This window comes from Peromyscus californicus, unplaced genomic scaffold (genome assembly GCF_007827085.1).
Source record: "Peromyscus californicus insignis strain IS unplaced genomic scaffold, ASM782708v3 Scaffold_8__1_contigs__length_139910024, whole genome shotgun sequence".
In the NCBI taxonomy this organism is placed as follows: domain Eukaryota; kingdom Metazoa; phylum Chordata; class Mammalia; order Rodentia; family Cricetidae; genus Peromyscus; species Peromyscus californicus.
In genome coordinates this window covers 127,255,983-127,268,945 of record NW_026294606.1, presented here as the reverse complement: position 1 = coordinate 127,268,945, position 12,963 = coordinate 127,255,983, and the positions used below count along the sequence as shown (strand labels likewise).

Sequence of the window (12,963 nt, the reverse complement as noted above, 5' to 3'; positions counted from 1 at the left end):
ATTGGAAAAGCCCATCCAAAGGGAGCTAGGGGTATGGCTCAGCCATAGAGAGCTCTCTTAGCATGTGCAAGGCCTTGGGTCCAATCTCTTACACCCGAAATGATAACAATACAATACAAAGAAGCTAACACAAATAAATCATTCCCAAGAACCCTAGAATCTAACTCCAAGAAACTCCCACAAGAAATCTCTCAGAGAAGACCCCCAGGCATCTTCTCAGACAAAAAGAACCCATCCTCTAACAAACCCAGTGATACCCTGACTTGGGCCTGTACAGTCTTGTCCACACAGAATCCTTCTCATAGTGTACCTACAAACACTCATGTGCATGTGCCTGGTTTGGTCGGGTTCACAGACTGAGCCTGGTGGACTGGGACATGACTGTGATCCTCAGTCTCAGAAGGTGGAGGCAGGAGGATCTCTGTGAGTTCGAGGTCAGCCTGGACTACAGAGTGAGTTCCAGGACAGCCAGGGCTACACAGAGAAACCTTGTCCCCAAAGAAAAGAAAACAAAACAAAACGCACTTGTTGATCTTGCAAAGACCCAAGGTTCAGTGCCCAGCACATACATGGTGGCTCACAACCATCTGTGACTGTAATTCCAGGGACTCAGGAATTGATCCTCTGAACCCTGTAGGCACCAGTAGTGCACATGATGCACAGACCTACAGGCAGTCATATACAAAACATATAAATCTGAAAAATTAAAAAAACAAAATGAGGGCCAGTGAGATGACTCAGTAGGGACATGAGCCTTGAAAGCCTGATGACCTGGATTTCGTTCCTGGAACCCATGGTAGGTGGAAAGAGTGGACTGACTCCTGACAGTTGTCCTCTGTCCTCCACATGAGCTCCACCACACACTCTCGCACACATACACACGAGTGTACGACATATACAAATAAAGAAATACATGTAAAGAAAAAAGTCAGGACTGGTGATGGTTGTGCTCACTTTTAATCCCAGCACTTGGGTGGCAGAGGCAGGGGGATCTCTGTGAATTCAAGGCTAGCTGGTGTACAGAGCCAGTTCTAGGCCAAACAGGGCTACAATAGTAAGATCCTGTCTCAAAAAAAAAACTGTGCGAGAAAAGGGGTGTGTGTGTGTGATGTGATGGCAAACATCTGCAAAAACAGCTGCTTGATATGAAGGAGACTCTTCGTGGAAGAGGTCAATATCATCCTTGGTTACAGGGAAAGTTGTAGCCACCCTAAGCTATATGAGACCTTGTCCTAAACAAAACAAAACACATACAAAAATTCAGACTGTTGGAACTGGATAGGTCAGTAGTTAAGAGCACTTGTTGCTCTTGCAGAGGACCTGGGTTCAGTCCCCAGCATCTACATAGTGACTCCATGTTTCTATAACTCCAGTTCCAAGAGATCTGGTGCCCTCTTCTGACCTCAGAGGGCGCCAGGCACTCAAGTGGTGTACACACACACAGAATAAAATGAAATTTTAAAATATTTTTAAAAATTCAAGCTCTCTCAAGGCCAGCCTGTTTTCTGAGTGAGTTCCAGGACAGCCAGGGCTACACAGAGAAACCCTGCCTTTAAAAAGAAAGGAAGAAAGGAAGAAAGAAAGAAAGAAAGAAAGAAAGAAAGAAAGAAAGAAAGAAAAGATTCCAACTCTCAGCCGGGCATGGTGGCGCACACCTTTAATCGCAGCATTCAGGAGGCAGAGCCAGGTGGATCTCTGTGAGTTCAAGGCCAGCCTGAGCTACAGAGTGAGTTCCAGGACAGCCAGGGCTACAAAGAAAAACTAAAAAGAAAAGGGTAAATTCCAGTTCTCAGTCCCACACTCATTACTCCTCATTAAAGGCAGTTGTGAGTATTCATAGCCCGGTACATGAACCCACACATTGTATTCTCACACACTAATGCACACTCACATGCCCAAGCAGACATGACATAAAAGTGCACACGAGAGAGCCAAGACTCACACTGACACACATAGAGCTGCATCCTGACTCACACTCTGTGCTTTCTCTTCATGCAGCTACACATTCGAGACTTTCATTCACTGTCAGACAGTCAAACTCCCACACAGCTACACACTCATCCAGCCACACTGATGCCCACACCCATTGATGCACACAGGCCAGAACTCCCTCACATAGATATTGTGTCACAGACATACACTCACATACATTCCCACTCACACAGGACCACAAACTCATCCAGTCCCACTGACACCCATTCATTGATGTGCACAGGCACAAACTCCCTCAGACACTCACACACATACATTCCCACTCCCACACAGACTGCACATGGCTCAGAGATCCAGAGGTGGGGGTATCCTCCTTTAACACACATCTACAAACCTATAGTACACACAGATGCACATTCCAAAGTGTGTGTAGGTCACTCATGCTTGCTCACATCCACACTGGCACTCAGATGGCCAGTCCCATAAACATGCACTTGATCGGGTGGGCTCTGGCCTCTTTCTACACAGAACAAACCCAGAGTCATGCTTGGCTCCCCATTTCCTTCAGCTAAGTTCTACTACTGTTGAAAGGGAATCCCCTCCCCCTCCAGGAAGCCATTCTCTATCCCCATCTTCCCTACAGCTTTCATCAGTCTTTGCAATGACTCCTGTTCTCTTTCTTTACTGCCTCACCGTCTCATCATGCTAAGGACAGAAACAGAGTGTCTTCATCCCGTATGACTGTTCCTTTCAGGTTCCTAACCATAAATACAGCTAAAGAAAAATCACCCCAACTTCCACTCCTGGTGCAAAGATCCCAATGACTCTCCACAAAAAGCAGGAACTTCCTGCCCCTCCCCACTTTTCATTATGGTCCCCAAGAAGATTCATTTAAATCCACCCAGAGAGAACCTGGGAGGCAAATACAACATCTTACCTTTTGGAAGGTTGAGAAAATGCCCTAGCCACCCACTGCCGCTGGAGGGACTGAGGCCCTAGATGGGCTGTGTGCAGTGTGCGCTTGCGCACCTCATCTTGACAGCCCTGTTCTGTTGCTATGGAAACGCTCGGCCAAGCGCACAAGGCTAGGAGGAGGCCGACCCTGGGGCCCCAGAGCACTAGCAGTTTCCCTCCACTGCAAAGGAGGTCCCCTCCTCTCCATTCTGGAGCTGTGATTGGCTCCACCTTTTTCAAAGCTCCTCCTTGAATTCTAGTAGCTTTTCCAGCTAGGACATTGAGGCCCTTCCACTGGTCCCCAGAGGCTACTCGGGTGCAATTAGGACAAGAACAGATGGTGGCCCAGACGGTGGATGGGGAGGATCGCACCGAGTTCTGGGGCCCTCAGGGGAAAGACTCACCTTCGGGAGGAAGCAAACGAGAAATGGGCGGGAGTGTTGGGAGAGAAGTTGCGGGGGCTGTCCAGGGGACTGCTACCTGCGAGAGAAAGGAGAGCTTTAGGGTCTTCTGATCACCAAAATAGCTCACCCTTCTGATGCAGGCCGGTGCATATATGGTAGACCACGCCCCTTTTGCAGTGGCCCCGCCTCTGCAAATTTTTGGGGGGGCGTTCGAGTCACTGAACTCACCTAGGTGCCTATTCAGCCTCCTCTAAGATGGCTCCGCCCCTCAGCTCTGGCTCCTCCTTTCTGCCTCTACCCTGTCCAACTCTAAACCGGGTGCATCCACGCCATCCATCTAGGGGCCACGCCCATACAGAGATGGCCACGTCCGGCTGTGGCCCCGCCTCCTATGGTCTAAATCCACAAGTACCCAGGCTGCATCTTTGTCTCACCTAAGTGGCCTGGCAGTGGGGAGTGGGGTCGTGGCAGGGTCGGCGAAGTGCTCGTCAGGATGAGGCTTTTCCGGTTACTGGTGCGGCAACTGCCAGGGAAGGAGAGCAGGCATCATGAGAGGCCCCAGACTTTGAGTGTGAGCCTAGGAAGCCACTCTTCCATTCCAGATCCTCACTCCTCTTCCACGCTGCAGCCAGTGTGTGACACTTCCAGGGTAGAGTGTGACTCGTGTGCAGCTCCGTGAGGTCTGTGTCAGTTATGGCCTGACAGTCATGGTGACACCATTAGTGATCCTGAATGTCTGTGTCCTTGAGATGCCCATAACATTCACAGTATGTAGACACATGAGGCATCTACTGTATGAGACCCACACTGAGCGACAGTGGTATGTCATGTATGCGATCTGTGTGACAACACATCTTTCTGTATGTGTGGTGCAGTGAGAAGCACAGCTTGTACATGACTGTCACTCCCGCATGGTGTGTGACTTCAGCTGCAGGTGTGCAGTTATCACTAGCGGTTATCAGCATGAGAGACACTGGCTGTGTGTGTCCATCATTGTGTTCCCATCACTGTATGTGACGCTGGGCACATCCAAGCATGCAACTATGTACCAGACGGGTACGTGCTATGTGACTGTGTGTCCTTGCCTCTGCAGAAGTCCCTGTGTCTCTTTATCCTGATGTCAATGCGATACAGCTGCTGTGATAGTGTTAGGTGCATGGATGTGTCATTTTAAAAATAGATCTGTATATCTTGGATGGGAGCATCGTGTTTGGTGGGTGGTCTTGCATGTGTCATTCTACTAGAAAAGCACAATGTGTGTGTGTCTGTGTGTGACACAGGAGGTGACCCCATTTGTCCATGGCTTTGACCTGTGGCTGAGTATATGTGGTGCCTCCCAGTGTATCGGAGACACTAGGGTTGTGTGTGTGTGGTCATGTTCTGTGTGACGCCGTGTCACTATTTTCAGTGTGACCCTGTGTTCGAGTTGGGAGGGTCCGTGCAGTGATAATGCCCCCCCTTCCCTCTGCCTAGCAGCTGTAGAAGAGGGGCCCCCAATAAGGAGCTCTAGCCCCTACGCTCTCAGCCGCAGTGACTGAGCATATTAGCTTGTCCAAGAGCACGCGGATGGGGGCGGGGGGAGGCCAGGCTGCGGCTATTGTTCTGAGGGTGCCAAGCCCCCTCTCCCCGCGGCCCCCTACCCACACCAGGGCCGCCTGAGCCCACCGCGTCTGCAAACAAAGGCGCTGCAACCCCCCGCCGGCACGACCCCTGTCCCCAGCCCAGGCCTTTCCAGTCTCCAGCAGCACGGCCCGCACCGCCCGCGTTCAACCCCATCCCCTGCAGGAGGGCACAGCGGGGACACCTCTGGCGCAGCTGGACAGAGAGCAGCATCCCGGCCCCGCCCTGCCGCAGCAGCCGGCGGGGCGGCTTCCCCCGGTGGGCCAGGACAGGGTCTGGGGGTGGGGGTCTACCTCTTGGTGCGGCGGAACATGCTGCCGCCAGGGAAGGAGGGCATCGAGAAATTGGAAAGCGCAGTCCAGAGAGAGTCAGACATGACCCGGCGGCGGCGACATGGTGGCAGGTGCGGCAGCGGCAGCGCGGGGAGCGAGTGCGTTGGGCGGAGGCTGGAGCCGCAGCGGCGGCCAGGGAAGGGCGGGGGAGGGGAGGGCCCTGCTGCTGCGGCCAGTCGCGAGGGGGCGCTACGGGGTGTCGCCGCGCGAGGCCCCGCCCGCGTGCACGCCTGGTGCCCCTACCTGGGGCAGCATCCCGGGCATCTTTTCCCCAAGGCTCACCTGCTGCTTTTCCGGGGCAGGGGCAAATCCTTCTGGAAGAAAAAGGGGTAAAGGGAGGGAGGTCAGCGTGGACATATAGCCACTGCCCACAATGCAGCTCCACTCACCTAAGGAGCAAGGGCGTCATCAGCATCACCATGTCACCCTTGCCCTCCTGATTCCTCTCCTGATTCCCCGGAACCAAAACAGGGTCAAGTGCACAAGAAATAGACCCAATTGGACATCTGCAAGCATGTTCATGCCAATAAAGTTTTGTTTGCTTTCTGACAAGACAGAATCTCACTCTAGCGCAGGATGGCTTGGAATTCACCCAGGCTGTTCTCCAACCGGAGATCCCAGTGCCTCACCTCCCAAGTGCTCAGATCACAGCTGTGAGCCACCATGACAGTACTTGTAAAACATTGTTCTTTGTTCTGGACAGGATCTCAGGTCCAAGCTGGTCTTGAACTTGCTGTGTAGCTGAGGAATAACCTTGATCTGATCCTGCGGCTACACCTACTCAGCACTGGCATTACAGGCATGCTCCTCCACACCCTGTTTATATGGTTCTGAGTATCAAACCCAGGCCTTTGTGTACTCAATTGAGCTATACTCTCAGCCATGAAAAATATTTCTTGAGGGCCCAGTGGCCGGCAAGCTTGATCACTTGAGGTGGATTCCTAAGACCCACACTGTGGAAAGAGAGAACCCACTCCAAAAGAAAGCTGTGCACTTCTACACCCACACTGTCACACACACAAACAACTGCAAGGTCCGCCGCCCAGGAATATTTCTTGCTGCTGGTGGAGATGCACACCTTTAATTCCAGCAGGAAGTAGAAGCAAGAGAATCTCTCTGCATTTGAGGCAAGACTGAGCTGCACATTGAGTTCCAGTCAACCAGAGCTATACAGTGAGATCCTGTCTTAGGTAAATAAATAAATACATTTCTTGAATGTCGGGTCTTAATGCTAGACACCGGGAACACGGCAGTTAATAAGAAAAATGAATGCTTGGCCTTTGGAAAAATGCATTTAGAAGCACTTGCTTGCTATTCCAACTACTCAGAAGGCTGAGGCAGGATGTTCTCGCAATCAAAGGTGTCCTGGACTCCATAACAAGATCATAGATAATATCTTTAAAAACAATAACCCGCAGATATTAAATAAGAGTGTTACAGAAATAGGGAGTGGAGAAACGGCTCAGTGCTTAAAAACACTTCGTTGCTCTTGCAGAGGACCCAGGTTTAGTTCCCAGCACCCATGGCAGCATACAAATGTCTGTAACTGCAGTTCCAGGGGATCTGATGCCCTCTTCTGGCCTCTGTGGGCTCTGCACACACATCGTGCACAGACATACATGCAGGCAAGACACACATACACATAAATAAAAATAGTGTTCAACATTATCCTTAGCTACATAGTGAGTTCAAAGTTATATACTGAGATCCTGTCTCAAAAAAGAAAAGAAAAAGGAAAAAGTGGCTTGCAAGATGAGTCAGTGGGTCGAGCTACTGAGTCTGAGGACATGAGTTTGATCCCGGGGACCTACATAGTAGAAGGAGAGAATGACTTACAGAAGTTGTCCTCTGACCTCCACATGTACCACATGTTCATGACAGGCACCCACCAAGCACACACACACACACACACACACACACACACACACACACACGCACACACACACACACACTGAAATTGTAAAAGGAAGGAGGGAAGGAGCAGGCATGAAGGACCTGTAGAGAGAGCGTATAGGTGACTGCAAGTATGAAGACCTGGAGATAAGAGGCAGCTTAAGTGTCTCAAGCATGAATAAAGAAATGAATGACTTCTTACATCCCAACAGCTCTGCCCACTCAAGGCCTGCTCACAGAGTTGGGGTAGCATGGTAAATGGGACTTTGAGAGGAGCCAAAAGTTCTTTAATTGAATATATTTCATATATTTTATATATATATTATATATATAAAGGCGTGGTGGCACAGTCTTTGTACACTGCAAATATATATATTACTCTTATTGGTTAATTAAAGAGCTGACTGGCCTATAGCTGGGCAGGAAGTGATTAGGTAGGAGAGCCAGACTAGGAGGATGCTGTGAGAAGAAGGGTGGAGTCTCAGGAGTGGGGAGCCAGACACAGAGCAAGAAGGATGTGTAGAAAATGAGGTAACAAGCTATGAGCCACATGGTAGAACTTAGATAAGAAATATGGGTTAATTTAAGTTGTAAGAGCTAGTTAGTAACAAGCCTAAGCTACTGGCCAAGCATTTATAATTAATATTAGGTCTCTGTGTGTGGTTATGTGGGAGCCAAGTGGTGGGACATGAAAAGTCCATGTACAACATGATGGCTCACAATCATCTATAATAGGATCTGATGCCCTCTTCTGGCATGTAGGTATACATGCAGAGCACTCATACATAAAATACAAAAAAAAATTTTTTTTGAAAAGATTTATTATAAAAAATAAATAAATAAATCTTTAAAAAAATGAAAAGGAGGGCGAGGTGGTGTTGGCGCACACCTTTTATCCCAGCACTTGGGAAGCAGAGGCTAGCCTAGTCTACAGAGAGAGTGCCAGGACAGTCAGGGGTATGCAGAGAAACCCTGTGTTAGCATTCAGATCTGCCCCTTGGGGACCCACCCAGAGCCCTGACAACAACATCTTATGTAAAGCCCTCTTTAAGAGAAAACCCCTCATGCCTTAAACTTATGAGTAAGGAAAATAACGATTTGGGGTGACACCGGAGTCCTCACTGCTAATGTGAGAAGAATTTTTGAGCGGGTAAAGGTTACCCCCTAAGGCAACCCTCTTTGCGGGATGCCTGGGTGCAGTAGTCTGCCCGACCCCCTATAAAGAAAGTCAGAAAGTTGACAAGCTGTCTGCACAGTTGTCTTGAGACTGTCCTGTGTGGTCAGGGGCTGTCTTCCAAATGAATCGTGTTTATTCCACCCACCCCCCCAAAAAAGAGAGAAACCCCCTCCCCTTCTCTCTCCTCTTGTCAGGAGGGCAGGCGCATCTCCGTGCCCCCCTCCCCCTGCCTCTTTCTCTCTCTCTTTCCCTTTCTTCCCTTCTCCCCTTAATAATAAAACTTTTCACGTGAGCGCTATCCGAGGAGCCCCTTGGCTCCACCCGCCAAGGCCGCCACCGCGCCATTTTTAAAATACAACACCCTGTGGCGCACGCCTTTAATCCCAGCACTCGGGAGGCAGAGCCAGGTGGATCTCTGTGAGTTCGAGGCCAGCCTGGTCTACCAAGTGAGTTCCAGGAAAAGGCGCAAAGCTACACAGAGAAACCCTGTCTCGAAAAACAAAAACAAAAGAAAAGAAAACAAATACAACACCCTGTCTTGGAAAAACCAAAATCAAAACCAAACAAAAAAAGAAAAGAAGGTAGACATTGTTACATTGTCTCATCCCTTTTCAGATGAGCGCAATGGGATTAGTAACCACCATCTTGCCCCCAGTGTCATTTCTCAGGTTGAGTAGTAATGCAGGTGGAAAGATTTGGGTGAAGGTTTCAAAAGATTTGTTCTGAAACAAGGTCTCCTGTAGCCTACGCTGTCACTGAACTGTCTCCACTTCTCAGGTGAGGTAGCATGCCTTGCTTCAACGGGTCTTTTGAAGGAGAAAAAAAGCACGTTAAGATGCTGGTGAGACTTCCCAGTGGATAAGGACCTTAATGACGAGTTTAAGACCCAGAATTCCATGACCGGAGAGATGCTCAGTGGTTAAGAGCACATACGGCTCTTCCTGAGGACCTGAGTTCAATTCCCAGCACCCACTACAGGTGGCTCACAATTGCCTGTGACCCAAGCTCCAGAGGGATCTCATACCTCCGACCTCTGTGGGCACTGGTATTCATGTGCAAATACCCACACACATATGCGTGACTAAAACAGTTTTTTAAAAATAAAATACTTCTTGCAGGGCATGCTGGTGTGCAATTTTAATCTCATCACTCTGGAAGTATAGACAGGCAGATCTCTGTGAATTCAAGGCCAGCCTGGTCTACATAGAGACACCCTATCTCAATAAATAAAAATAAACAAAATCTTTGAAAAAAAAAAAAAGAACCAGAATTCTACTCCCCAAAATGTATCCAAATGCTAGATGGGCATGAGGGGTCTCCATCAATCCCAGTGATGGGGTTGGGGTGGAGATAAGGGATCTCCGGGGCAAACTGACTTGCTAGGCTAGCCCATGTTATCAAGCTTTGGGGTCAGTAACTAAAGAGACCAGTGGAGGAAGACAGCAGGTATCAACCTCCAGCCTAAACACACATGTGAACACCCATGTGTGTTCATACACATACAACACATGTACACGTGCATGCACACCACATACATACATGTGCAAAAACAACAAAAACAAGTAAATCCTAATCCTTTCTATGGTCTCTCAGAGATAAAAATCCTAGCTTGAAAATCCCAAATTTGCCGGGGTGGTGGTGACGCTGGCGGCGGCGGCGGCGGCGGCGGCGGCGGCGGCGGCGGCGGCGGCGGCGGCGCACGCCTTTGATCCCAGCGCTCGGGAGGCAGAGCCAGGCGGATCTCTGTGAGTTCGAGGCCAGCCTGGTCAATAGAGCGAGATCCAGGACAGCCAGGGCTGTTACACAGAGAAACCCTGTCTTGAAGAAAAAAAAAAAATCCCAGATTTGCCTTTTGTGACCTTGGCAAATGACCTTCCCAAGTACCCCTGTCTCCTAGAGAAGTCTGTGAGGTGATGCAGGTTTTACCGTTTTACGGTGGTACCTGGCACTTGGCGTATGCTCAGCAAGTAGTAAGTCAAGGGCAGAAGAGATGCTCAGCTGTTATGGGCATTTTCTAACAAGCCTAGTCACCTAAGTTCCAGCCGCAGGACCCACACAGTAAAAGGAAAGAATCTCCTCCTAAAAGTTGTGGCACATGCTCACACACATACACATATATACATTTATATACATTCACACACACACACACACACACACACACACACACACACACACGCACACATATAAATAAGTGAATAAATACGAACTGCAGAGACAGATCAGCAGTTTAGAGCACTTGCTCTTGCAGAGGACCCAGATTCGATTCCCAGTACCCACATGGCAGCTCACAGCTGTCTGAAATTTCAGTTATAGAGGATTTAATGCCCTCTTCTGGCCTCCATGATCCCTGGCTACTGGTAGTTCACAGACACACACTCAGGCAAAACATCCTTACACATGAATTTAAAAAACAGTAATAAAAATTTTTAAGTAAAACTAAAAAAGTTAAAGTAGTAAGTCATAAGAAGAGTTATTAACCCTCTCTGTCCTCTCTACCCTGGGAGCAGCTCTCCTGCCTTGGCCCCTCCCCCTGAAAATGTATGCCTGCTCCACATTCATCTCCACCTGCTTCCTGATCAGGAGCCTCTCAGCTGCTGAGTCGTCTACTGTCTGCAGTGGAGTTGAACCGACCACAGACGTGGACAGATGAGGGCCCCAGCAGCTTGGCAGTCCCTCGACCTCTGACCTCACTTATTCCTAGTCGCAGCTTCCAAACCAGCCTCATATCTAGGGACAGCGACACAGCCACCAAGTTCACTGGGGTTGGGGCTGCTACAGTTGGGGTGGCTGGCTCTGGGATTGGGACTCTTTTGGGAGCCTCATCATTGGTTATGCCAGGAACCCTTCTCTGAAGCAACAGCTCTTCTCCTATGCGATTCTGGGCTTTGCCCTCTCAGAGGCCATGGGGCTCTTCTGCCTAATGGTGGCCTTTCTCATCCTCTTCGCCATGTGAAGCAGCTGTCTCCACTTCCTCCTCCCATAGCTTTCCTGTCCCGTCTGCCCTGTATGTTCCTTTTCCTGTACCTCCCCAGGAAGTCTGGGGAAAATGCTTGGCTCAGGATTTGACAGAGAGAAGACAAATAAATACCGTATTAATAAGAAAAAAAGAAGAGTTATTAATAGACATGCCACACAGCAGAAAATGTCTCAGAGGATCCTACCACTTCCATGTGCAAAGGGCATTCAGACAGGGCAGGATCAAAGGGCAGCCTGCCCTGGGGAGCCACAGTGACCAGAAATCCACATCAGATTTTCTCTCTTATAATGACAGGTTTGAGGTGAATTGGTTTTAGCTTACCAAGCTAAGCAGCCTTAATGGACCTATCAAAACTAAGTCCTGGATTTTTCAGGCATGGGGCCAAGGTCTCCAGACGTTTGTAAAAGGCATGATAAGCCTTAAAGAATCCTTAAATAGCTAGGCGTTGGTGGCACACGGCTTTAATCCCAGCACTCTGGAGGCAGAGCCAGGCGGATTTCTGTGCGTTCGAGGCCAGCCTGGTCTACAGAGCAAGATCCAGGACAGGCACCAAAACTACACAGAGAAACCCTGTATTGAAAAACAAACAAGAAAGAAAGGAAGGAAGGAAGGAAGGAAGGAAGGAAGGAAGGAAGGAAGGAAGGAAAGGAAAAGAATCCTTAAATACCACCGAAAGAAGTCCTCAGAATGGATCTCATCTGCAGGCTCACCATAAACATTCCAGAGTGGAGAAAAGGGACAAACCAGAGTCATAGAAATTTACATCTTCCTTGTATTCGGAAGGCAGAGGCAGGGCAATCTTTGTGATTTTGAGATCAGCCTGGTCTCGTTCCAGGACAGACAGGGCCACACTGTGAGACGCTATGTCAACACATTTAAAAAAAAAAAAAGATAAAAATAAAGAAAGAAGAGAAATTTAGATCCTTGGAGTCATATGAGTCAAAAGCCACCTCCCCCCCCCCCCCCATCCAAGCTGAAGAGCAATTCTGCTTCTCCCGGCAGGGTGCTGTGGCAGGACAGTCCAACAACCAGCTCTTCCTATTTAAGATCCTAACTGCACACAGGCGACTCTGGCGCTGGGGGATAGTGGGACATTTGCTTAGCGGTGGAACCGATGCGCGTGAGTGGACCCAGGCATTAAAGCGGCTAGCTCAGAAGGGAGAGGTGGCTGCCTTCTGGAGAGCAGAGATTCCCTGCCTATAGCATGTCCTGAGCTGAGTGGGTGAGCGGTAATATAGAGGTTGGGGGCGGAGTCTTGCGTCAGAGACAGAGTCCCGCGTGGCGTTGAGCCAATGGGATTCGGCGCCTGTTTGAAGGACCGGGACACACCCCGTTCAGGCCCCGCCCACTTCCATCCTTCAGCGAGGAGCGGGTGGCTTGGACCGGCTTAACCACTGTAGTACTTACTCTGGCTTTGCAGCAACTCCCTCCCGTACTCAAGACTCACACTCCTGATCTACCCTGGGAGCAGGAGGGAAAGCGAGGAAGGCGTCGAGGAGCCTAGGCTCTGACACCCTGTTTGAAAGCAAATTAGCTTTCCAATCAGGAGCAGCCAGCCTCCTGGGATGTCCTTCTTACTGTCTGAATCTCATTTTCCCCCCTGCCCTACTGGTCATTTCTCCGTGGTCTTGATCTCGGAAATGGTGCATTAAGGGAGCCTACAATTGGACAAGA

General features: G+C 49.5%; 1 protein-coding gene, 1 non-coding gene and 1 pseudogene across 4 annotated transcripts in view; 2 read left to right on the top strand and 1 right to left on the bottom strand.

The window, feature by feature from the left end:
* The window catches only part of Mast1 (microtubule associated serine/threonine kinase 1), a 35,012-nt gene that overhangs the window by 20,956 nt on the left and 1,093 nt on the right, over positions 1-12,963 (bottom strand). Inside the window, exons 2-4 of one of the 3 annotated variants that reach the window (XM_052729709.1) lie at positions 5,525-5,556; positions 3,725-3,813; positions 3,291-3,366 (exon numbers count right to left, since the gene is read on the bottom strand). In XM_052729709.1, coding sequence (XP_052585669.1) covers positions 3,291-3,366; positions 3,725-3,813; positions 5,525-5,556 — 197 coding nt within the window. Of the gene's footprint in view, positions 1-3,290; positions 3,367-3,724; positions 3,814-5,203; positions 5,397-5,524; positions 5,557-12,963 lie in introns of those variants that run through there. The other 2 variants (XM_052729710.1, XM_052729707.1) reach the window with 2 other exon arrangements.
* Positions 8,200-8,346, top strand: LOC128104892 (U12 minor spliceosomal RNA). The gene has a single exon (XR_008216171.1). It is a non-coding gene; the product is annotated as a U12 minor spliceosomal RNA (small nuclear RNA).
* LOC128104713 (ATP synthase F(0) complex subunit C2, mitochondrial-like) lies at positions 8,549-11,947 on the top strand (annotated as a pseudogene).